The sequence below is a fragment of the Eleutherodactylus coqui genome, chromosome 11, assembly GCF_035609145.1.
Source record: "Eleutherodactylus coqui strain aEleCoq1 chromosome 11, aEleCoq1.hap1, whole genome shotgun sequence".
Classification (NCBI taxonomy): domain Eukaryota; kingdom Metazoa; phylum Chordata; class Amphibia; order Anura; family Eleutherodactylidae; genus Eleutherodactylus; species Eleutherodactylus coqui.
This window is the reverse complement of record NC_089847.1, coordinates 128230086-128256707: the sequence shown is the minus strand read 5'-3', so window position 1 is coordinate 128256707 and position 26622 is coordinate 128230086. Positions and strand designations below refer to the sequence as shown.

At 43.5% G+C, this 26622-nt stretch overlaps 1 protein-coding gene across 1 annotated transcript in view; it reads right to left on the bottom strand.

Annotated features, from left to right (window-relative positions):
• Nucleotides 1–1563: 1563 nt before the first annotated feature.
• SLC1A2 (solute carrier family 1 member 2) overlaps nt 1564–26622 on the bottom strand; it is a 116240-nt gene continuing 91181 nt past the window's right edge. The window contains exons 4-11 of the mRNA XM_066582484.1: nt 26165–26415; nt 23495–23651; nt 22024–22150; nt 19527–19760; nt 13356–13550; nt 11565–11699; nt 10251–10479; nt 1564–2272 (exon numbers count right to left, since the gene is read on the bottom strand). Of these exons, the coding sequence (XP_066438581.1) occupies nt 2204–2272; nt 10251–10479; nt 11565–11699; nt 13356–13550; nt 19527–19760; nt 22024–22150; nt 23495–23651; nt 26165–26415 (1397 nt within the window). The 3' untranslated portion in view covers nt 1564–2203. The remainder of the gene's footprint in view (nt 2273–10250; nt 10480–11564; nt 11700–13355; nt 13551–19526; nt 19761–22023; nt 22151–23494; nt 23652–26164; nt 26416–26622) is intronic.

The following is a 26622-nucleotide window of genomic DNA, read 5'->3' as shown; positions in this document are numbered from 1 at the left end:
GCATCACTGCTGCTTGTGCTACCATCGGGAGCCAAGTGTAGATACAAGATGCCATGGAAACTTGTCTCCAGAGTAAGGCTAATCCATTCTACCCTGTAGGCACCGAGCGAAAAGGGAGGACATGTGTGCTAAGAAGGTGCGGATATCTGAGGCACTGTGCACGTATTCTGCATTCTAAGACCCCATAAAAATATTCCTCTTCTCATAGAGATACATCGACTAAATGTAGAGAATCTGGCAGGAAATAAGTTATTTTTTTTTTACAAAAGATATAACAGAAAATATAATTGACTTTAATAGAGATGGATAAGGAAAATATCAAATTATAGGAGCTTTTTTTTGGAATTCGGTAACCCTCTAGGCCGACGTCTCTTTAAAGGGAATGTGTCATCAGAAAATGGCCTACTTTGTAAATCCCGTTTTTATATTAAACAGCTTTTTAAATAATTAAAGCAAATTTTTTTGTTTTACATTTTTGATGCTACAATCTATATTTTCTCAAAAATCCTAAAATCTTACAGTTCTCACACTAAGCCTAATAATACTCTAACTTGTCCTTTTCTGTAGAGATCACTTCTGAGAAGCTTTCTCATTACCATCACAGGCAGAATTCCACTGAGAGGTGACACCTACGTGTAGATAACACAGGAACCACCATTCACAATAGGTGATAGACACAACTCACCTCCTCCCCCTTCCCTGCATAGGTCATAGAGCATGCTCACAACACTCTCCCATAGAAATCAATGGGCCCCTCCTGCTCATTGTGTCTATGACCCACGAGACTGCTGTAAAGCATATCTTTAAATGCTGTTCACTGCAGCTCAGGCCAGATAGCTGCCCACATAATCGTATACAGAAAGTAGAATTTAAAAAAAATCTACAGTAAGAAAATAGAAGATTAGAAAAATGGAAAATGTCACTATCTGGGATTTAATTAGTAATGCAAATTATAGGTGATACATTCCCTTTAACCTTATTGACAGTTCATAAGAATGTGGGTGAAAGTAAATAATAATTAACCCATTAGAATTCAATTTCAAAAAGTGAATAGAAAATTTTGGTAAAATTTTTTTTTAAATTGCTTAATAAAAAAAAAACTCAATAATTAGATATTTTTCTTATCCCTTCATACTTATTGCATTAATATGTCTGAAAAAAGCACAGAAAGCCAACATGGTTAATTCTGTACTCTGACCAAAAAAATAAATCTATATCCAAACGGGTTATTTTTGACCCTTTTTTAATACAGGAATTGTGCTAACAAAATGCTTAATTCCTAAATGATCATTTCAATATGTGCTCTAATAACCATCAAATGTACATGATCTAATGTTAATGAGTACAAGGAAATCTCTAGCCTATCTCTAGTCTATCACCGATAAAGCAAAAAATGGTGAAAAACATAATAAAATAATACATACTGAGAAAATAAAAAATGAGCATAAAAACACCATAAAACACAAGGTACACCGAAATAATACAAGTCACAGGTTTCTGAATTTCAAATAAAATTTCACATTTTAAGGAAGATTTCGTTAAATTCAAGAACAATGACATCAGTGCTATGCGATAAAGTCTCTTCCGAAATAGACCGCAACCTATAAATATATGCATACAAAATATATGATATAGAATCTTGGTTAGATGGTCAATGGTCACTAAAAGTATGAAGCCAGAAGAATTCTTCATTGCTGATAACATTAACATTGCATCAGGCCTACAGCAGGAAGACTGCGGAATAAAAGATTCATCATGACATATATATATAGAATCGGATAGTAGTAAAATACAAGACTCCGGTAGTAGTTGTTGAGTAAACAAGTTGGTCACCGCTATGTAATACCATGTATTTGTACTGAACGTAGATCCTGACATGGAACAGATAGAAGACCAGCCATTAAACGGAATGTAATGAACACTGTCCTGTAGACAGAAACCTTCCAAATTCTTCACGTTTGATTCCTGAGTTCTTACAAGGAGGTGTGAGCTCATTCGAACATTCTCGACACCCCAAGACCAAGTCAGTCATTGGTCTGGTTTTGCCCATTTTGCATATTCGGACGCCCCCAAAAAAAGGTTTTCTGTGCTATGACTGTAAGGGTTGTGCTGGGTAGCTATGGGTGAAATGAGATTCATCAAATCGTACTGCACGCTAACGCTCTTCATGAAGACAGGCTGTGGCGGTGGTGTTCTTTCACCCTTACGCTTCCAGAGGTTCTTCGACTACAGCATTGAAGTCTGCCGTTTTGCCGTTGTTTGCCAGCGTCACCTGAAAATGATCACGGTTATGATCTAGCTCCAAAGAAAACAATTTCAACCCCCTCGGATAGCCGAGAGATGAGCAACTTCCCTATGTGATTGTGTCGAAGGTGGATGGATGTAGGGTTAGAAGATCAGTAATGTTGTAGTAAGGTAGGGAAGAGTAGTGTTGGACCTTGTTAGCCACCAATGAAAGTGGAAGTAGTGTAATTAAAGCAATACTTTGAGGTCCAAGCTTTTGGAAGACCTTGGATTTCTACAAAAAGTCTGAAGGACCAACCTAAGGTGTTTCCAAAGCTTCCGCCCCAACATATCCTGTTAGCTAAGAGAGGAAGATATCTATTGCATGAAGGTTAATTGTTTCAAGGCCTATACCATAGATATAATGTTACTGAATTTCGACCACTTTTTAACTATATTGGCCCCACCAGATTCATGGTTATGGCACAGCCTAATTTCAGTGGCCATGATGGGAGTGACCATGACCATGGGTTGCATACATAGTGATATAATATTGTTGGACATCTGTGGCCCTACTTGGACCAATGTTGCATGATCTAATATCGAGTTAATATTTGAGTGATCACATTGAGTGATAAGTCACTGAGCAATTTAAAGCGAGTTTCTATTCCCACTACAAGATTTGTCTAGGTATTGGGGAGGGGGTATTATATTACCCGTTGCCCTTCTTTTCCCCAATCTTAAGCCAAACCACCCTTTCATGTGGTTCTTCTTTATTCTTCAGTGATTCTTAGACTTCCCAATTCACACTGACCACCAGTGATGCATGAGTAGTCTAAGACATTACACAGTGCTCTAATTGGCCAGAACAGCTCACATGAGCAGTACTGGCCAATAGGATAGCAACATACACTTCCCAACTATGAGCAGTGACAGGGGAGCCACAGCCAGAATGAAGATGGGCCTGTGAACAGGTGGATAAGCTGCAGACTGGGGAGAAAAAAGGGTATCACACAATATAACCACACCTCCGGTCCCTGGACAAATTTTGTCCCCTGGGGTCAGAGGTCACTTTTTTTCCCCTTTCCTCATTAGGAAGAGCGCTGCACTGTAATTGTGTTGGTTCAAAAAGGGTTTATGTCTCAAGAGTAGTTGGTGCCAAGGAGCAATATGGCCATCTATGACCACAAATCCTACATCAGTGGTTCCATGGCTGAGTTAATGTGTCCACCCCATATCCATAAAGAGATGTAGGAACCAAACTCTTCTCCATCTTCTGCTATAGCAGCCAAAAGTTTAACTTGAAGCTCCTGGGCCAAACATACAACAGGCCTCCAACCTACTATGTGACATTTATCATACTGGTCTTCTCATTAGACAGAGGGGTCTTTGGACTCCTTTGGGCACCAGGGCCAGGTGTGACTTTGACCCCCTATAGCTACGTCCTTGACTATACCTGTGGTTCCCAAGTGTGTCTCTTATGCTTGGTTACTTTTGCTATATAGGTTTTTAATTATGGTAAAGTTATGTTGTCCAGGAGGGGTAAAGAAAAGTGGCAAAATTAAATTGCCATCGCGATATACTTGGGGTATGCACCTAAAAATACATGATCCCTCTTGATCTGGAATGACCTGGTTTGGGCAACCCTATACTATGGGCAATTCCATATACCTCAAGCATGTTCACATAGCTTATAATGCTGCTGCTGGAGGTTCATTATTTCTAGGGGATCTTGATAAAGGCCTATAGTGTTAGTGCAGAGAAGGCAAGAAAAGTATTTACCATGCAGCAAGCAAGCAAGCGAGCAAGCACATTTATCAACCACATGCAGGGAAGGGCGGCAGCTCCACACATGCACATAGCAGGCGACAGGAGTCAGGAAAACGCAGGCAGCAGAATCTAGCAAAGTTCCTTTAATGCATGAAAAACAGCTGCATGATTAGCGTCACTTGAGAAAAAGTGCAACCGCGTTACAGATCACATAGTCCACTCATTGTCTTATCAATACTATACAAATATATACAGTAACATGGGACCACTGCCATAAGAACAGTGCTGGGAGGGGTCGGAAGCACATGACGGGCTTTAGGGGGGGTTTACCCACTATATTAAATGGGGACAGATCCCAGAGAATCGGCATTGTGCGATGTGAGGAGTACAAAGTCTGTAACCTAAACTAACACAGTTATAACAGGAAATAAGAGCTGCTCTCAACTGGCAACTTATATACATTTACTATATACAACTGTAGAAAAATAACAGTAATTCGATTATTTATAGGCAATATTCACCTAGAAATATTATTTTACCCTACATAGAATTAATCTGCCTAAAAAAGTGGAATTACTTTGTAAATACATTATTGACCCTGAGTTACATCCTTTATTATTCTCCAGAGCTGCACTCACTATTCTGCTGGTGAAGTCACTGTGTACATAGATTACTTATCCTGTACTGATCCTGTATTATACTTCAGAGCTGCACTCACTATTCTGCTGGTGAAGTCACTGTGTACATACATTACTTATCCTGTACTGATCCTGAGTTCCATGCTGTATTATACTCCAGAGCTGCACTCACCATTGTGCTGGTGGAGTCACTGTGTACATACATTACTTATCCTGTACTGATCCTGAGTTACATCCTATATTATACTCCAGAGCTGCACTCACTATTCTGCTGGTGGAGTCGCTGTGTACATACATTACTTACCCTGTACTGATCCTGAGTTACATCCTGTATTATACTCCAGAGATACACTCACTATTCTGCTGGTGGAGTCACTGTGTACATACATTACTTATCCTGTACTGATCCTGAGTTACATCCTGTATTATACCCCAGAGCTGCACTCACTATTCTGCTGTTGGAGTCTCTGTGTACATACATTAATTATTCTGTACTGATCCTGAGTGCCATCCTGTATTATACTCCAGAGCTGCTCTCACTATTCTGCTGGTAGAGTCACTGTGTACATACATTACTTATACTGTACTGATCCTGAGTTACATCCTGTATTATACTCCAGAGCTGCACTCACTATTCTGCTGGTGGAGTCACTGTGTACATACATTACTTATCCTGTACTGATCCTGTATTATACCCCAGAGCTGCACTCACTATTCTGCTGTTGGGGTTACTGTGTACATATATTACTTATCCTGTACTGCTCCTGAGTTACATCCTGTATTATACTCCAGAGCTGTACTCACTATTCTGCTGGGGGAGTCACTGTGTACATACATTACTTATCCTGTACTGCTCCTGAGTTACATCCTGTATTATACTCCAGAGCTGCACTCACTATTCTGCTGGTGGAGTCACTGTGTACATACATTACTTATCCTGTACTGATCCTGTGTTACATGCTGTATTATACTCCAGAGCTGCACTCACTATTCTGCTGGTGGAGTCACTGTGTACATAGGTCCTTTATATACGGCACACAGCATTCCTTATCCAGTACTGCTCCTGAGTTATAGCCTACATTACGCTCCAAAGCAATTCTTCTGCTTGTTACTGGAAACAATGCCCCTGCTTCTTTCCAGGCACACTCCTCACATGTAACATATTTACAAAGTTGCTCAACTTTTTCCAAACTGAACATAAACTTTAATTACTCCAAGCTTTGAGTATATTACGATTATGAACCATTTTAGCAGCTGAAGCTTTCCGGTTTACTATCTAATCACAATGCTTTAAAGGGGTTGTTTCATGAAGACAACCCTTATCCAAGTGCCCTGTAAGAAACTAAACCCAATTATTCTGATCAGTCTGACCATCGTCTGTATAGGTTCGTCTTTATATACTCACTTTATTCTGCTATTCTGATAAAATTCCATGAATTAAGTTAAGAGGGGGGTGGGGGTTCCTACTTTAAGGACCTTATATAGTAGCCAGGGCAGAGAGTGGCGACAAAATACATCTCATACTCTGGAGGACCCAGCAGATTAATTTCAATGAGAACTGTGTAATACTTCATTTCTCCTGTGGAGGTGCTGCAGGGAACTTGAACACCTGCTGCTAGGACTCCTCATAGATCACAGCTGATCACTGGAAGTCTCAACAAAGGGACAACCAGTTAAATTATCATCGGGGGACTCTTCTAACCAAAAAGGTTTGTCCAAAGTGTCTGCTTTAAGGTCTTGATGATTTAGTGTTTCGGAAGGAAGGAGAACGTTATTTTCTAGACTATTCAGTCTTTTGTAGACATCACTAATCTACAGTTCCATTAAGACTACGATAATCCACTACATCTACCCTTAAGAGCATGTCTGTGCCTTACCTTACATGCTAAGGTCCCCGCAGTGAACACAACACCTAGAGACAGGACTGGTATTCGACTCGGTGGAAATACTGGATACATGAGAGCGTTGGAACATGGAAACATGACAAAATGCACCAACATTTCAACAAAAAAACAATAAAAACATCCCTCCCGTCCGTAAGAGGAAAGGATTGGCATGCATTACAAAAAGATACAAAGTAACAATGAAAAGATGATTATACAAAAATATACAAAAAGTCATCATGCAAAGGTAGCCATAATACCCCAAATATAATACAGAATTCCCAGGCAGGATGTAACTGGTGACTAGGGGGGGGATTTAAGGGGAAACTATTGGCTACGCACAATGGAAGCCGCCACTCTGTGCACCAATTCTTCAAGAAATAGCAACATTTCCATCATTTAAGAGTCAATGGAAAATGGAGGCTTCCATTATAATTCCAGCCTATATTGTATGTATAGATATATATATATACAAAATTGTGTTGGCATCTTATTGAAGGACATCTATCAGCGTCCCTGTGGCTACTAAACCAGTAATAGCATAGCAGGGGCGCCGACATGGGCGATAGGGTATACATTCTTCCCCACTGCTCAGTCTGTTTCAGGAGCCCTGAAATCTGTACCATATGTAAAGGACACTAGAGCGGTCCCATGGGCGGTTCACTGCTGGATGGTGATCTTGGGATTTCTGTAGTAAGTGATCACCAACCTCTCCACGTGGCTTTTGATTCATGGCTGAAATATGATATTAGTAGCAATCATGACCCAGGACCACTATCCGACAGTGAATCGCCCATCGGACTACTCCAGTATCCTTTACATACAATGCTTGGTGGTTACAAGGCTCCTTGGGCAGACTGAGCAGTGGGGAGGTAAGTGTAGCCTGTTCCCCATGTAGCATCCTTGCCTTGCTGCTGATTTAATAGCTGTAGGGATGCTGACAGATATCCTCTAACCCCTTTGCCGTCAGAAAGCTTGGCATTACCCTGTCCTTCAACAGGTAACAAACCCCTTGACCAGCAAAAAAGGCACAACAATATAATACATATGTACTATTCCTTTACATGACTGTCACGGTGCGCTACGTTATTATCATAGCGCACCTACGCTATTTGCATAGCCCAGCTCTGGTACACTGAGCGTTCATTTGGCGTTGAATACATCGGTAATAACAATGACTACACTCAATGCTGGGAAAACTGAACAAAATGTTTACAGTTCTGGAAAGCTAATATGTTACCGTGTATCATGGAAGAAGCCTTAAAGGGGTTGTCCAGTTGTACCGTAAACCATTGATAGGTCATCAATAGAAAATGAGCAGGGGTCTGTTGCCAGGACTCCTGCTGATCAGCTGTTCTCTGGGGCAGTGTCCTTGTGCACTGAGCTGATTTTGTCAGGAAGCAGACAGCTCCATTTCCACTGCAGTGGGCAGGCTTGGTATTACAGGCAGAGTTCCCATTCACTTCAGTGTGAACTATAAATGTAATACCACGCCTGGCCACTGCAGTGGGAACGGAGCTGTCTGCTGCCTGCAGAAATTAATTTAGTGCATGAGTGCACAAACTCAGAAAAAAACTGACTGACAGGGATCCTGGGCGGTAGATCCCCGCTGATTTACTATTGATAGTCCATTAACAGAGTACAACTGGACAACCCCTTCAAGACTGCAAGCTGCACTGAGTTTCTAATATGACATCCATTGTAGTCTCTGGGGCCCTATTAATATATATATATCAGCAAAACTAAACTAAAAACCAAGCAACTGTCAGGCCTATAGACAGAGCAGCTCAATGTGTGAGCGACTGCCTGTTGGCTGTGAATGGAGGCGGGAGGCCCGAGTGATCTCCAGTCACTCCACCTCCATTCACAGAACGACCAATGCTCCACTGTAAAGATACCCTAAGTTATGATGCTGTTTGGAGAGGTGATGGGGAGCCAGGGAATGCATTTTTTATACTTACCTGCTCCCCAGCTCCTGTGGTGTTCCCCGGTTTCAGATTTTCAGACCACATGTGGATTTCATCGTGGGACACCGCAGGAAGTGGGGAGCAGGTAAGTATAAAAAAAATACATCCCCTGGTTCCCCATTACCTCCAAAAACAACACCATAACTTAGATCACGGTGGTGTTCGGTGGTCACAGTGTCCCTTTAAATTAGCTACTTTAGATATCATTGCCTGCACTGCCATCAGAGTTTTATTTTACCAGAAAACCCCTTTAATTATAGTTAATTTAGTACAAAAATAAATAAAAAAAATAACTTAAAACTTTATTAGCTTAACATTCTGTAAATAGAATGCAAATATTTATCTAAATCAATAAATTAAAAACATAACAGATAACAAAAAATGTTTATTATATAAATAAATAATATTAAAAACCTAAAAATAAAATATTAAAATAAATATATCAAAAAGTTTCTTTTAAATAAGCCTAACATTACTGGCCTTAATAAAGGTGCATTGTGCCTTCTGCATGGATGGTCTCGTTTAGAAAACCCATTTTCATATACCCCATTAGGGAGTTCTTACAGGGGGTCCTCTATTTAGGGCTCTCCTCTCTTGGCCAAGGTGGAGAGCGGCTGCAAAGAGCATCTCTTGCTCTGGAGGACCCATCCTGTGCTGTATTATACAGCCAACTCATTGAAGTAAATGAGCAGTGTGTAATACTTCATTTTTCCTGTGGAGGTGCTGCAGAGAAAATAAACACTTACTGCCAAGCTTACCCACAGATCACAGTTGACTGCAGGGGATCAAGGCCGAGGGACACTTTGTGATCAGCTTATTGTTGAGGGACCCTCCTAACAAGTAGGGGTTGTCTTTTAATATCGATATTAGCAATTATACTGGTTAGAGCAGAACTCCAAGGACATATTGAGGTATATTTATGAATGTGATTACTAAGTTTTTGTGGTGCAACTAAATTGTAAAGAGTGGCATTCAGGCTGAGCACCATATTAATTTAGTCCTCCACCACTTTTGCCAACTGACATTGCTGAGATCCAGTACCTAATTCCTCCACCACAGTGTTGAGGAAACTGTATACACTGCATTAAAGGGGTTTTCCATTAAACTACTGATGGCCTATTCTTAGGATGGGCCATCAATAGTAGATTATAATCGAGGGTTCGTTAGCCAGGACATCTACTGATCCACTGTTCTCTGGGCTGGTGTACTTATGCAATGAGCTGAAGCAGACTGCTCCATTCTCAGTGGCCAGTTTTGGTATTGCAGGCCATTCACTTCAATGGGAACTTTGCCTGTAATACCAGAACTTGCCACTGTAGTGGAAATGGAGCTGTCCCCTTCCTACAGAAATCAGCTCAGTGCACAAGCATAGACAGCTCAATAAAGGAGGTGCTGTATGGTGGACACCCGCCGATCTACTATTGATGGTCTATCTGTGGACACACCACCAAAAGTTTACAAATGGACAACCTCCTTAATATTGCATACTGACGTACTGCTCAGTGAATGTCATTAGTGAAAATTCCCTGTTGTGTCATGCTCACTATTCCATGATACACTGTAGCAAAAAGAGAGAACATTTGCTTCTAGTAACTTCACGCCAACTTACAATGTAACCATTAAGGTTTGGGACGCTATATTGGGGGTGACTTGGCCTGTTGTAATTGCAACAGGATATAAACATACAACAGCAAAATCGGGCATGCAGATGCAACCCTGGAGCATGCAGTCTATATACAGGTCTCGATATCCATAAAGGTGAACGGTACCTTGCAGTCGTCGACTACAACAGAATTGTGCGCTGCGTAAATGCATTGGTTTGAGTTATTCTCCCTGTGGTTCTTCATGTCGTCGTAGATGGACTGAGTCTTGGTCATTTCTAGCTCCTGCTGTGCGTGCTGCTTATCCAGAGCTTCCAACTCTGCCTTGGAGAGATGATAGACTATACCGGCACCAAAGGAATCACCAACCACGTTGACGGAAGTCCTCATACGGTCCCTTATATTGAAGAGACACAAGAGTTATGAGCATTGGTCATACAAAGGGGTAATATCGCCCAACGTAACCAGTCAGAGTCCACATTTTGTTTTTGGGGTGTGGGTTAGAAGAAAGAAGTTGAACTCTAGTTATGGTCAAAAGTAAAAAATGGTTATTGGTCCACACAAAGAAAAGACTATGATGGCCTACCTAAGTCATGCCATCCCAGTAGAACACACATGGGCAATGAGATATGGTCACGATTCCTAGCTGATCTGAAGTTGTGAATATGGGGTTGATAGCATATGGGGTGGCAGCTATTCATTCTCTTGTAGTTCCCACCCAACCAATATGGCAGCCAAAGGTAGATAATAGAATGTGTGAACAGAAGTTGAGGATAACATTTTCTAAAATATGGAGTTGCTGAGACCTTGAGGGACTTTCCAGCACTGAACAAATGGATGTACTATACAATGTATTCTCTTTAAAAGTCCACTGCTTGGAGAATACAACCCTTGACCTAGGGCCGGTTGCACCAAAGTTATGATCTGGGATCAAGTAGAAAAACGTTGCACCAACATGGGTTTAGCCCGTGATTTTGGTTCAAATCTAGGTTCAATAGGATCCCCTGATTTTGGCTGGACTTAGTTCAGCAATACAAGATGGTGGACTTATAACTTGATAGGCCTTTCCTGGATGGTGAAATTACACCCACATTTGCTGCTGGCAGCAGCCATGTTTTTACTTTCAGTATAAATGCTGGAAAGATCAGCTGACTACAATCACCAATCACCATCTGCTATACATTACTCCTAGGTTCACTCAACCTTTGGTCGCAGAGTAAGTGAACTTGGTTTTGCAAAACTTAGATCAAAAAGTGTTGGTGCCGCCCTTTTTCCTTAAACCAAGTTCAACAGCTGATTCCAGCTTAACTAAAGCTGGATCCACAGCATGTTTGGGGAAACTGCCCTTAGTCTAAACTTTTCTCAGCCGATTTTCCAATCCCCATATATGATGAGCTTATTGGACCGCTCCTCTACGAAGATCATTTTGTTCTGCAATTTTGGATAATCATCTTACAGAGGTTTTCACCGCCCAATACTTACAGAAGCCAGTCCACAGCGACGAGTAGACTGATGTCCTGCGTGGGCAGCCCCACAGCCGTCAAGATGAGAAGCATGGTCACCAGGCCGGCACTGGGGATACTAGCTGCTCCAACGCTGGCCAATGTGGCTGTCAAGCTGGGGAACAAAAATACACAAAGTGAAAAATTAACAATACACTTTAGACCCCCAGGTGAGTGAAGAGAGGAGGGGACACTCCATGATCTAACAGTTCTGTAGAGAAAGGCCTGGGCTATGGTCACTTCCAAAGGACTTTAGTTCTAAGTTGCTAAGAGGCTGCCACTGTCTAGAGATACCATAAACAAAGAGAAAAAACATGGGAAACCACTCAAGAAAAACCACCAAATACATATTGTGGCATAAAGGGTAAATGATAAATCAGGTTGACTTACTTCAATGTGGAGGGGCTACTAGTATATAATGATGTCAGAAGTTCTGATTGGTGGAGGTTCAGATGTTGAGATCCCCACTAATTGCTAAAATGAATGGTCATCTGAGTTCTGTGCTCGGTCGGCTGTTTTCCTGACTTTGCTCGGAGCGGTGTACCAGCTCTATAGAAAGTCTATGGAGTCCATTCCACCTATCAGTGGCCGACAAACTTGACTGGAAGTGACAAATTCATGCCCAAATATTTATTTGGGGGTGTTTATGGTGTCTTCTTACTCTGGTTCCCACTAATGCTGGGATCAAGTCTGCTGTCGAACTATCCTCCAGTAGGATGTTCTACGTGCAGAGGGGGTCTACAAGGCCCCATGCTTTGATTGCAGTACATGAAGTAGTATCATGCCCCTAGGTAAATATATCAGGGGTTCGTACAGAGATCTCATCCATAATCTCTTTATACTCAGGACTGTGACTGTAACAAGGGGGGCCCTCAATGTCTAAAGGAAAGAAGGTTTCTACACTGTCATAGTAGGGGGTTTTTTACTGTAAGAGCAGTGAGACTATGGAACTCTCTCCTGAGGACGCGCTGGTGGCGAATTCAATAAAAGAGTACAAGAGGAGCCTGGATGCCTTTCTTGAGCGTTACAATATTACATGTTATAGTCACTGATTATTTCAGAAGGGTCGGGGATCCAGGGATAGTTCTGATTGCCAGATTGGAGGCCGGAAGGAACTTTTACTTCTCCCTTAAATGAGGAACATTGGTTTCTACCTCATTGGGGTTTTTTTTGGTCTTCCTCTGGATCAACATTGGGGGGGAAAACAGGCTGAACTGGATAGAGATATGACTGTTTTCAACCTAACATACTTTGTTAGGTTGTTGGAGAGCGGAAGTGCAAGATGCAGGGTCTATTCTTGCATGAAGAGGATCCTATAAAGTGAGGTTAGACTGCTACTTGGAGTGGCAGTACAGAGAAAGTGCTAAGAGTGGAGGATATGTGTTCTTAAGGATTGTCCTACATCAAAATAGTTAGGCTGTGACCAAGACAGTGGTCCGAGGGAGTTTAGAGGTGTCTGCCATGGATTCTGGTTCAGCTTTCTACTGATGGCCAAGAAGCTGTCTCCTCTACTGAGCACATTTGATGGAGTTATAAAGAACTGTGCACTGGTGGAGTGGGGAGGTGCCCAGTACCTAGGTTACCCACACAAGCCATGTTAGTTGTGCCTATTTTTCCATTCCACCACTAAATCTCTCTAGTGAGCACGGATTTGGTTTTTTGACCATTCTTTCTACAATTTAGAGAATTCTCAGATATCAAATATAAGCGGGATCTCAGACATTAGGTTGCAACTTTGCAATACAGTATCTAGTAAAATGTGGTTGCTCACCTCACTGTTACGATCTGTCCTCCATCCAGTATCACACCGTTCATCTGGGCAATAAAGATGGCCGCCACAGCTTCATACAGAGCAGTTCCATCCATATTAATGGTGGCCCCAACAGGAAGCACAAACCGTGTTACTCTCTTGTCAATACCTAGGTTTTCTTCCAGACAGCGGAAGGTGACGGGTAATGTTCCGGCACTGCAACACACAACAGACTCTTTGCATTTATCTGCTCCTTGCCTTGTTATTGCCAACATGAGACATTATCATTATATGTAGACAATATGAATGCTATAGGGTAGAGTAGATAAGAAGGCTACAGTATTAACTGACACCATATAGCATAGCTCTGAAATTTAGGACCAGGATGAATTGAACCCAAGTTACTACCAAGTTGGTAAAGCCTAGTGACAACCATGACATTGGCACAGCAGAGATCAGTCCATCAAAACACTACCACCTGCCCAATACCCAGCTAGTGACCGATATCCTGCCCAAATCCCAAACTTTCTCCCACTTTTCCAACAAAAGGGCACATGCACATGAGGATGGATTAAACTGGACACAGCAACCATGTATGAACAAACTTTTACAAAAACCTAAACATTAAAATATAACCATCAGTTTTTTCAAAACACTCCAGCAGACAACCATACGTGAAAGGGAAAGAAGTACTTGGAGCTACAAGATTTGGCCATCAATCTGACCACCACCTACAATGACGCCCAACCGAAACCTACAGGCTTGAGGGCACTACACCCAACTGCAGATGGTTATACTCCGGTAACCATACCACTCCTGAGGACACCACCCAATTGGAGCCCAAAGTAAGCCAGGCCAGAAATGATAATAAAAACTCCATATAACTTTTTAGGAGGAACATAACCACTATAACCCACGTTTCCCATGAAAACCCTTAGACCCCTAGTTTCACACTAACTCCAAGGACCCCCCACCCTGCCATCCCATGCTGCTATGACATGTAATAAAAATAACACGCAACTTTCCCCAATCAACTTTTATGGTCCAAGGACAACCACCCCACACACAACAAATTAAACTCCACTGTTATTAATGGGGTAGTTGAAGGGAAGACCCCTATCCCAGCTACCTCATCCTCTCCCCCTCTTCTAGTTTCTCCGACTTTCTCATTTATAAATGCAGCAAGGTGGAACTTGATGGTGATAACTTTTTTTTTACCACAAGTTATCTTAATGCAACAAAAGCCATTGAAAAACAATTGAAAGGGCAAATAAAGTTAACAAGTTAAGAGTCAAGTTAAAGTTTGCTACATCCGTACCCCTTCTTCCCGCCCGACCCCTTTCTTTCCTGCTCTTCCTTGGTGTTACAGTTTCTCTCCTAACTTGTTTTTCTACATGCTCTTTCCTCCACTATTTCCTTCAGATGGTTCCTTCTTTTTGTTATTCTTTGGGTTTATGTGTTATTTTTGCTGGTTATTGGTTACCTACAACCAACCACAACTACAAAAGGACAACCGCCAGCCTTACTAACATGGAGCAGACTTTAGCACAAGTTCTCTCCACCCAAAAGGAAATGGGATGGGACCATCCAGGGCTGAGCCCTCTTTTTGCAAAGTCCCCTTAGCTGCCTTTTTGGCCCGTCCGTCCTTGATAAAAGCATTGCCTCCATGGAATAAACAACTCCTATTTTCGTATTCCCTGTATCGCCATGCAGCGATGAGATTGCTATGAGCAAGACTGAAGCGTGACCTTGTTTATAAATAAACCCGCACTTTACTATGTACACGGGGGGCCTCTGGGAATCGCCGCTCTCCAGAGCTTTCCAAGGCACATGAAGCTGAATATATCTGTAATGCAACCATGAGAAAGTAGACTGAAGCCGTTATGTTGTATCAAACCAACTGGAACGTCGTTAATGTAGACGATCTCCGTAGAGAAGTGTCCTACTGCCTAACTGTTCACAACAACCAGGTCATTTCCGTTTAGTTTGGTGCACTCGTTGGCCATGTGGGGTCCATATGTCACCGCCGTGCTGGCCTGTGCCAATCCATATAATCCGCAGGCCAGCCATGGGACCAAGGAGCTACAGTAGGGCAGGTTAGGGTGGTTTCACATCTAGGTTGGAACCTCTGGTTGAAGGTTCCACCACAGATCTGGCACAAAAAAACACTACAAGCCAAGCCCTTGGGCGAAATCTGAACAGACCCCATTATAGTCAATATGACCCGTTCTGGACTGCTCGGGTCCATCCTGAGACGGAGCCATTCGGCCACGGGGATTCCCCTTACTTGCTCCCCGAATGGAGCAGGAAACCCAGATGTGAGCCCACCCTTAGGCTTTCTTAATATCTGTATCGGAGGATCCTATAGCTGCTTTCATTGCAGGTTTTGTCACATTTGATAGCAAAACTACAGCAGCACGCAGAGTTATTGATTCCATCGCAGTAATGAACATCTTGGGGGATCCTGAAGGACCCCATTATAAGTCAATGACATTCGTTGGACACCATTGGTCTTTGGCATATGATGGATCCGGGATAACACCACACTTACCATTAGAAATGGACACCGCAACAAAGAAGGGGTCCTAAGGTGAAGGGGCACTATATGACGCTTTAGGAGTGATTGGGGCACTGTGTGGGATTAATGGAGCACAATATGGCGCTAATTGGCACTGCATTGCACTACTGGGGTACTGTACAGACTAATTATTTGGACACTGTCTGTAGTGTGTTCAGTCACTGGCCCCATCTAGTAGCGTTGGACTCCTTTGGCCTCCATAACTGCAGCAATTCCTTGTGGCGTAGATTCCACTGGGTGATGAAATCATTCTGCAGGAATATCGGCCCCTGCGGACAGGAAGCTTCTTGTAGTTGCCGCAGATCAGCTGGAGGTGCTGACATGTTCTGACCAGTGGACCGGAAGGGGTCAGCGATTCATGCTGCTTGTGCCAAATTCTGCCCTCCCATCAGCACGGGGCAACAGACATCTGGATCCAACTGACCAGGAGAGGTTTTTCCGCTGCTCAGTGATACAAGTTTTGCGCTCTTTTGCTCGCTGGAGTCCCGTCTTTCTGTTCCTCTTAGACACAATGGCGCTGGAACTGGTCGTCCGCTGTTATAGTCCATCCGTGAGAAGGAATGGTGAGGTGTGCGTTCGGACACGGTGGTTGGAGCCCCAGGGTTGTATTCAGCTGACTGTGTAGCCTGTTGGTCAGAACGATTCCTGACATCCTCTTTGAGCCATTTGTCTCCGTCCAGGGGATCCCCTTTCGCTGGATGTTTTCCTCAATCGCACCTTATCTATCTCGGACCTCTGAGTAACAATGTTCATCTGAGCATTGTGTGGTACTCTCTGGGGACTGTCTGACAGCGCTACTTCAGCCCTTCATGCGCTGGTTATCTCGGCGCTGTATTTTGGTAAGCTGGTTTCCGAAATATGCAGAACTTTGTGAAAGTTTCAGTCAAGTCAGAAAAATTGCTGCAAAATAAGATTTTTTTTTTCAAAAAATAGAAGTCTGATTGGCTCCAAATTTATTCTGCAGCAGCACAACAACCCCCAAGATCCACCAATGTCATTAGGAACTATCTTCACCATAAAGAAGAACAGGGAGTCCTGGAAGTGCTGATTTGGCCCCACAGAGTCCTGATCTCACATTATCCGGTCTGTCTGTCATTACATGAAGAGACACAAGATCTGTGCTTAGTTCTCCAAGATGTCAGGAACAACCTCTCTGCCGAGTTCCTTCAAAAACGGTGTGCAAGTGTCCCTAAAAGAACTGATGCTGTTGTGAAGATGGAGGACGTCGCACCAAATACTGATGGGATTCACATTTCTCTTTTGTTCATTCACTTTACATTTTGTTAATTGACCAAATAAACCATTAACCCGTCTATTTTTGAACGCATTCTTACTTTGCGGCAAACATTTTCACCACCTGCCTAAAACTTTTGCACAGTACTGTAAAATATGGTAACGGCCCCTTTAAAAATTCACAATTCTCCCTGACCAGTTGACAAGTCCTCCTCACGGGGCGATATGCAGAGATTAGAGCCCGCTGATATCAATGGGTTCATTTATATGTATGGATACTTTTTGGCGCGCTCTATTTCCCTGCGCAATCGTCCCCATAGAAGTCAATGGTGGGCGCGCAAACGCACACGCAATACGTTGGGAGATGCGTGAAACACTGCGTAATTGCCCAGAAAAAAGAACACATCTGGAATTCGTTAGACTAATTAGCCGCTGGTACGTCTTTGTTTGCCGCGCGCAAATTAACAAAATAATAAAATACGCCGATATGCGGAAAAAAATACTCGTTCGGTGCACAAAAAAGTTGCGCTGAGGCGCCCGCATACGCTCATAGAAAGGGGCTTTAATCCTGTTAGTTTTGAAGAGCAGTCGGTACAAATGATACAGAATGAACAGATACGTTACAGACAGGCGGAAAAGAAAAAAACCGCCAAATGAGTCCGTGAAAATAAACCGTTAAATCAGATTTACTAAGAACGGACGGAGCGCCTGTAACAGACAATGACCGGGGAGGGAAGCACGCCTCTGCCGGCTGCTCGCCAAAGACAATACATGCATGCTAGCTTTTAGCTACCGGTGGAGCGTGTCCTCAGTACCAGACAGCTGCAAAATATCAGTCAAGGCTCAGATTACTGTGCTAACAACTTCCAAGCCAGAGCTCAGGAGTGAGCGGGCGGAGAACGAGGACTTATAACGTGCTGCTGTACATTATACCCAGGGTCCCTTTAATACCGGGGTGGTCTATGCCGCACGTCAATCAGTATTTACATCCGGTCTAAGGATTGCCATCCAGCTTTCCTCAGACCATGCTATTTTATAACCTGTTGCTCTTACTTTCCTTCATCATTCTCCTTTTATAAGTGTCAGTTTTTACCGTCATCCTAGCGTTATATTCATGAATCAGTAGACACAGTTGCAAAAAAAAGGAAGTGAAATTCCTTAGATTTCTGCCTTGATTACTATTATAATGTGGTCTGATTGTTAGAAAAACACAATGTAGGTAATAACACACAGACAGTTGTACCATCCATGTCTTTTATTGAACAAGTGCAGAAAAAAAGTAAGTGAACCTTTCTGTTAAAAGGGTGGTCTGTGTTGTAACTTCTCTGTAAAACCCATTCTCCATGCACTAGCATAACAAATAGTTATATACTCACCTGCCCCTGCTCCCCGCTGTGTCCCACAGCGCTGCTCGGTCCTCTGCTTCAGTTTACAGGCTGTAGTCCCGCCTGGCTTACAGGACATCACAAGCACTGCAGCCAATGAAAGTGCTCAACAACTGACAGCTGAGCCCTGTCATTGGCTGTAGTACTAGTGACAACCCATAAACAGGCTGGGGCAACCTATAAACATGATGTCAAAGGGAAGACCCAGAGCAGCAATGCTGGACACAGCGGGGAGCAGGGAGAGGTTAGTATATGCCTATTTCAGTGGCGTAACTATAATGGGTGCAGGGGATGCAATTGCACCCGGACCCAAGAGCCTTAGGGGACCCATAAGGCCTCTCTTCCCCATATAAGGAGCCTAGTACTATGAATAATGCATTATAGTTGGGGGCCCTGTTACAGATTTTGCATTGGGGCCTAGGAGCTTCAAGTTACACCTCTGGCCTATTTGTTATGTTAGTTGCATGGAACACAGGTTTTACAGAGAAGATAGAACTCAGACAACCTCTTTAATAACTTCTCCAAAAAGAGATAAGTTTGGAAGTACGGGTTTCACAGGTGCTTTGCCGATTAAATAAAGGCACATAAAGCCAGGTTACCGACAAATCTGTTCTTCTCAAGAAACCCTGCCTTGATGCAAATAACTTTTGGATGATACATTATGGACACTCATAAAGCTTCAAAAGGCTAGAAAAGCTGAAGACCTTGATGTACAGCAATCCACGCTTACTACCTATAAATGAAAACATTTACCACTGTCCTGTCCTCCCTAGGAGCGCCTTGTTAGGATCACTCCAAGAGCACGTATGATGTCCGACACGCATGGCGGTACAGTGGGGTCCTACGTCCTATAGGCTTCTACGTGTGCCCTATTGTGGCCGTATACAACATGAAACCTGTCCGGAGCCATAACTCGTCCCCAAAAGTCAGCTAAACCCAAAATATAACTTTCAGTATATTTGGGGTGGTAAGTTATCCATAATCACTCGCCCTTACCTGGACGCTGTACCGAGAGCCGTGATCCAAGCCTGAAAAATCCCAGCTAGGAAGGAGAAGGGACTTTTTCTGGTAATGATGAAGTACAGAGACGGCAGGAAGATCGCTCCATGGATAATGAGGCCCACGATAACGGTGATCATGTACATTCCCAGTTGCCTAGCAACAAGCTCCAAGTCTTTAATGGCAATGATTTTTCCGCAGATCAAACAAGCGATACCGAGGGGAGAATACCTGGAAAAGACAAAAGGGCACAGGTGCTTCTCAAATTATGAACATCCAACATAATGTACAGCGTATACCGAGTCTACAGCGCAACCCCGCTCCTTCTATAATACTTCTTGCTCAGTTCGTGACGCCAATACGCCTCTTTACTGTCCTCACTAATGGGTTTTAAAGCGGCACATACATCTTTTTAAGGCGGTGTACTGACAGCCAGGCTCCTGCTCTAAATGCCAGATGCGAAGAAACCTCAGACCCCTGCAGTTTAACTCCTTACATGCCACAATCAATAGCGACGGCAGTATCTAAGCAAATGACAGGGGGCTCTTTCTGTCACCCATGGGCACCCTGTCATACAATCGCAAGGTACCAATGGGTTCCTATGGCAGCCGGAAGCCATGTCTGCTGTATAAGTCAGCCTATTAATCCCTGCCTCCTGCAGAGTCTAATAGGCTGCCGTCATAGAATACACTACATAAGTAATGCAGTGTACCAACCAAGCAATCGAATGATCGCAACGTCAAGTCCCCTTTAGGGACTAAAAATAGTGTCAAAAAAGTTCAATAAAGTTTAATTGAAAAAAAATTCCAGTTTACAAAAAAATTTGCATAAAAATTGCATAAAACATAAAAATGCTTTCCGATGTACTCCGGCCAATGGGGATGAACGATCATAGTACTGATCGTTTGTCCACATATAGCCAATTCGCGGCCCGTGTAAAAGAAAATGAAACAAGAGCCAATTGACATGCGTGTTGATCGGTGCTTCTTACAATGGGACAAGAAGTCAGCCGTGAAGACCATTAGAATCGGTGAAGGTCAAAGCTCAAGGACAACGCGGATGTGAGCTCCTGATCTGTCTCCATTACATGTCACAAGGTCACAGTTGGTGGTTTTCTCCTACAAGCTATAGTTTGTTGGCAGGCGATGCCCATTTCTTACGTCTGCAATTTATTCCCGAATGAATTAACAACTATGAGTGAGCAACAAATTGCAAATATCCAACCAGTCGGCAACGAGGAACCAGATGTGTTTCCAGAAGGAAGAAAGCACATGGTAATTTGTTCAACTGGGAACTCATTGTTCTTTCGAGACTGTTCTCTACACGGCTATTTTCTTAAGGCGAGTTCAATAAAGCTGTGTCAGTCTGCTTCCTCCGAGACCATGGATATCATCCACCTGTAACAGGTCCAGAATTTCCCCAGAGACCTTATTGTCTCTCAGAAACTGGGTCTGCGGCTTTTACAAAGAATTGACAAAAGATCTGCAACCAACAGGAAATTCGGCTTCTGCGGTTGGATAGAATGGCCATTGTTAGCGGTGAAACTGGGTCTGACGTACATTGTGAAATAGCGTCTGTTACAAAGCTTGACACATTGTTGGAAAAATGACTTTTGTAAGGAAGAAAGAAGAGGCAACTAAAAAGGGATTAGGTAGAAGCATACTGCTTCATGTCACTGTTAATGGAGCACCACCCCAGGCCAGCCTGGTTGGAGGGATCTCCACTAAGAAGACAAGTTAAGTGCAGAGCATTGAGAACAAGTCGAAAAATGAAAAGACTTCAGAACTTTTTACAGATCAAGAACTTGGATGGAGTTCAGTAAAATAGAGAATTCAAACATCTCTTAGCCACAGTGGGTCTCTACTGGGAGCCTTCATCCCTTTATTTGGTGTCCAAGGAGTCAAGTATAACCCTTGGGAGTGCAAATAACTAACAGAGGCAAGGGGGCCGTAAAAGAAGTTTCTACTCTTTGACCTTTGCCAATATATATTACACACTGCTCAAAAAATATTAAGCAATGCTTAAATCTCACATCGAATCTTGATGTGTGGACGGTGTCTACAAACTGTTTATTCTGCTCACATTTTTGTAGAGGAGGTAAAGGTAAAGTCCGAGTCATGACTGACTCCTAGGGTGGCATCACAATGTCACATATTCTCAGCAGACTGTTTTTGTGGGGTCGTTTACCAATGCCTTCCCCAGTCAACTGGGTACTCAATTTACCGACCTCCGAAGGATGGAAGGCTGAGTCAACCTTGAGCGGAGAATCGCAATGATTCTCCGCTCGTGGACAGAGGGGCGGCACTTTCCATAGCAACGCTATGGAAAGCTTCAGACGGCGTGATTCGCCGGCGATTTACCGCCGACGAAATCACGCCATTGGACCGGGGGCCTAACTGGACAGTCTGATATCCCTGAAGTGGAAGTGACTTGGGGTTATAATGTGAAGCTGAAAGTGATTGAGTAATGTAAACTGCTCCCCATTTCTACATACCACATAATCATCGTCACAAGTTTCATCACAATCTCATTCAGGATATTAAAGAATTCCACCATCAGTCTGGCCTGTTCGCCCATCTTGCCCATGGCAATGCCGAATGCAATGAAGAAGCCAATTACACCTGCGAAAAAAAAAGCGTAGAAGGTCATGTTAGATTTCAATAAGCAACTTAGTTCATCCATCACTAGTCCTAGTCAGTGGCTGTACATAAAAAAGACATAGATCGGAGGAACCCTACATCCTACTGTCTACCATTGGGAGTCTTCCACTATTGAGCATTTGCGTTAGCTTGTTGGTAATTTTCTCTTTCATGGGTGACAAGAAACCTATCATATGTGCCTCGTGGGGATAGGAGCACCTGAAAACTGACCATAGACGTTAATGAAAATCTTCCATAATTCTACATAAACAATTGCATCTAAGGTTGACATATGGTGTCACGTCTGGATCCACTAGTTTGCATAACCAGTGGTGGCAATTTTCGGATGCAAAGACGGGCTAAAACCGGTGATTGGTGATACAGGTGTTTTCAGACTTGCAAAAAACAACAAGACTGCATACTGCGAGGTACAGAGGATTACACAGACCAAATAGCCAGAACTGAACCAATCTCTCAGGTGGAGCCCCTGCCCTGAAAAGGGCGACCCCACTACAGGAAAGAGACTGGAAACCAGTCTAAGACAGTCAGACAGCTGCTATATTAAACACTACTTCTAAAACGCTTGAAAACCTTAAGTACTACACAGGCAAAATCCCTAATACCAAAGACTATGATCACTGAGGAGATAAGATACCTCTGGCACAGCATGGCCAGGTACACAAACAATGTAACTGACATACTTAATAAAAAGGGACTGGTTTAAATGTCCTTATAGTAATTGATAGACTGACTGGACTGATAGACAGCCCAGGCAGCCTATCAGCACTGGAACTGAAGGGAGAAGCTACTAACTCGGTGTCCAGAGCTTAATGACACGGGTCACGCATCGCCCTGTATGTCACAGGATCCGGGGATGGCGTTGTGACATCTCCCTGGACCATATCCTGCAGCCCGGAAATCACAGATTTGGCTGATTTGGTGTACCCAGGGTAGACTTTGATGGATGATAACGCAAGTTCTTCATGGGTGAACATCTATATGACCAGTTCTCCTTCAACTAATGTTCTGCTAATGTCTATGGCCATCTTAAGAAAGCTACTGTATGCATCTGAGAAGCCTGTTCCTCTTGGAGGTACACTAATCATATTAACACGTTTCTAACAGCGAATACCGGTATCTTTAGAAGGCCAACAAGTCATAACCTCCAGATTATATATGGAACTATACATTGTTAGTCTAAGAATAAAGAGCTGCTGAAGGAAACCCAACCCTGTCACTAAATCGAGCCACAAGGACAGGAAACTGGGCGGGGAGCAATGTCCTACAATCCAAAGATGAAAATATCTCAGATTTTGATTTTCATACCCAAGACGTTCATGCCATCTTTGAACTCCAACTTTTTTATAATTTCCTCTGTAGTTGTGGGGGCGGTTTCGTTCATGAGTGAGAAGACGGAGTCGGTCACATTGGTAGGCTCTTCGGTAGGAACTTCAACAATCACTTTCTTGGTGACAGTCTGAATCTAGGGGCCAAACCAGTAGATTTACGTTAGTTTTCTCCCCTCTCTCAAAGTCTTATTGACTCACATTTTACGAGGGGGAACCCAAAAGAAACAGGGACCGTCTACTGGTGTACGGAGTGTTACTAGTACAGGCTTCTGTGTGTGGGGCAATGTCTGCGGAACTCTTCTGAGGCGGTACGCCGGCCGACAGTGTTGGGAAACGTTGCGTTCGGCTCCGGGGATTTTTTTTTCAACAAGTTGGTTAGTTTTTCGACTATTTCGTGACGGCCGATTCAGACGAACAGCGTATAGCTGGGAAGTTTTGTTTCCTCTTTCACTGCTCAAAGGCCACAGAGCGAGATTAGGTGAATATGGAGGGTGAGGCGAGGGTGTCATGCCATTTTTTGTCAAAAATTGCTTAACACTTGGCACTGTGTGGGCAAACAGCTGATTGGACAATACACTTGCCCGCACAGTGCCGAGTGTTGAGAAAGGTCGCCTGCAAACAGGCGGGACAGACCCCGCATGCAGGATTCCCGCAGGGGAGTTCGACCCAGTGCCCGGTTGGCGGCCCCAGCGTACCTTTCTGCCTTCTTCTCCTCTGCTGCCGATATGCCGGCTGACGTGCCAGCACACATACACAGTACAGAGGACGCCGCACGGTCGCTATGGCGATAACGCGGCTGCCACAACTATTCTGCGGTGATGATTGCAGAATGGCCGCGGGACGGACAGCTTCCATTGACTTCAATGGAAGCCGGCCATGCGTAGCCCATACAAATTCACAGCATGGTGCAATTTCTTCCCCACGAGTGGAAAATCGCAATCGATTTCCGCTTGTGGGCAGATAATCGCATTTTTTCATAGCATGCTATGGGCTGGATGTGCTGCAAAATCTGGAGGAAGAATCCCACTTTGGATCTCGCAATGCAAATCTGCCCGTGTGCAGGAGGCCTAATTTTTGCCAAAAAATAGCATAACACCTTCGCCCCACCTTCAATATCCATACGATCTCACTCTGTGAACGAGAAAACCAACTATCCCAGCTGCAGTGTGCTTGTATGAATCAGTCATCACAAAATAGGTGAAAAACTGACCAACTGGAGCCAAGCGCTACGTTTCCCCAGCAATGTCGGCTGGCATACCATTTCCTATTTCTTTTCGGTAACCCCTTGTAAGTATATTTTTGTCATGTGCAAGTAAGGCAGGAACTGCTGGGATTTATCATTAAACTGTGGGAGAACCAGCAGTAAGTGATGAACTTCTCTGCAGCACCCCCACAGGGGAAATTGGGCATTACACAGTTCTTATTGAAATCAATATGCTGTTGATGCAATGCATGCACAAGCTGTGGCTGCGAAAGTAAAAGACGTAAGTAGTAGTCACTCTCTGCATATCAATGATGCAGAATAGGAGAATGGGTGGAGCAAAACCTGTGTGGTAGGAGGGTCCCAAAGAAGAGGCAGGGGCCATATGGGTTTTAAGTGTACAAGTTATTATGGAGGGGTTTCCGAAAAGATACTGCGACGCAAAAGTGGGCGTGGGTGAATGGAGAGACAAAAAACTGGTGGCTCGGTGCTGCGCGCCAGAGGCGATTAGGTTCAACTTCACCTTTATTGGTGATTTAGACAACCAGCATTAACCCCTTATGGACCAGGCTGTTTTGGTTCTAAAGGGCCAGACACTTAGGGATTTTATCCATCTGGCGGTATTACGGCCCTTTTTTTTTTTTTTCTTAAGCTACCAAAATTATTTTTGGTGTGTTTTTTTTTTCCTGTGGCATATAGGGCTTTTTTAAATATCATATAAGACTACTGGGGGTCTTTTTCTTTTTTTTATTTCACACTTTTCCACTGTAGCTGGGTAATCAATAGGAGCTGCATCCATAGGAGTCCCAGTTACAGGGAAAACATCCTCTTAGCGTGACATTAGTCACTAACAGAGCTGATCTGGGTCTGCTAGGACCCTGCAGCTCTGCCTTGGTAGGGTGCACCCAAAGATCGCCAGGTCAAATAGCAGAGGTAACACTTCCACATTCTCTTCTCACTACGTAGCACTCATTGAATGCTATGTAGCCTGCAAGAGAGAAGGCAGAAGCGGTTAAAAACCTCTACTGCCTTCTCCTCCGGGTCCTCAGCTGTGACTAAGAGCAAAGCACCCGAGCTGCTCCTGATATATTGCAGGAGCTTTAATCCTGTGTTGTAATTTTACTATGAGCACTTAATGGGTTAAAATACGTGTTTTGGGGTGAGACTCCTTCCTCAGGTCACCTGGTTACATACAGGGACCTGATGAACGCGAAGTCCCAACTGCTGGAAAAGAATAGGGAGATGTCAGTCGAGGGCGAAGCGGTCAGAACTGGAGGTTATCTTGCCCGAAACGTGTATTTTAATGCTGATTGTCTAAATCACCAATAAAGTGGAACCAAGTCGTTGTAGTAATTTAATTGCTTCTGGAGCTCCGCCCATCTGATAAAGGACATATTAAGGAAGCGACGAGCTGTCTGATTTGGGTGGTAAAAGGATTTGGGTTACCTGCTGGAAACAAGCCTGCACCAGGTTCTCCGGAAATAGATTTCTGATAAGATCCAAAAACGCGTCTAAACTGGAGACTTCATCATTTTCTTGTCCCTTTCCAAGTTGCTTCTTTAGTTTGGGGTCTCCAGGATGTATTGCCAACACCAGGATGACTCCCAAGACTGCGGCTATGATGGTGGTCGCCATGTAATATACCATTGCCCTGGTGCCGAGGCGTCCGCTCGATTTTGCATCCAGTCCAGCCAACCCTGCGAAGCAACATTAAAAGAAACCCTTGAGTGTTTGCCTTATGGGACATTTTCAGATCCCACCAGATGTAGCAGAGCTAACATTGTCAGACATTAATCTTAAGAAGGTTCAGTTCACACTTCCATCGGAGATTCCTTCAAAATAACGGGCAGCGGGGTGGGACAGCGCTGGGACTCTGATCATTTAGTTATTCTGTTTCTGTGAAT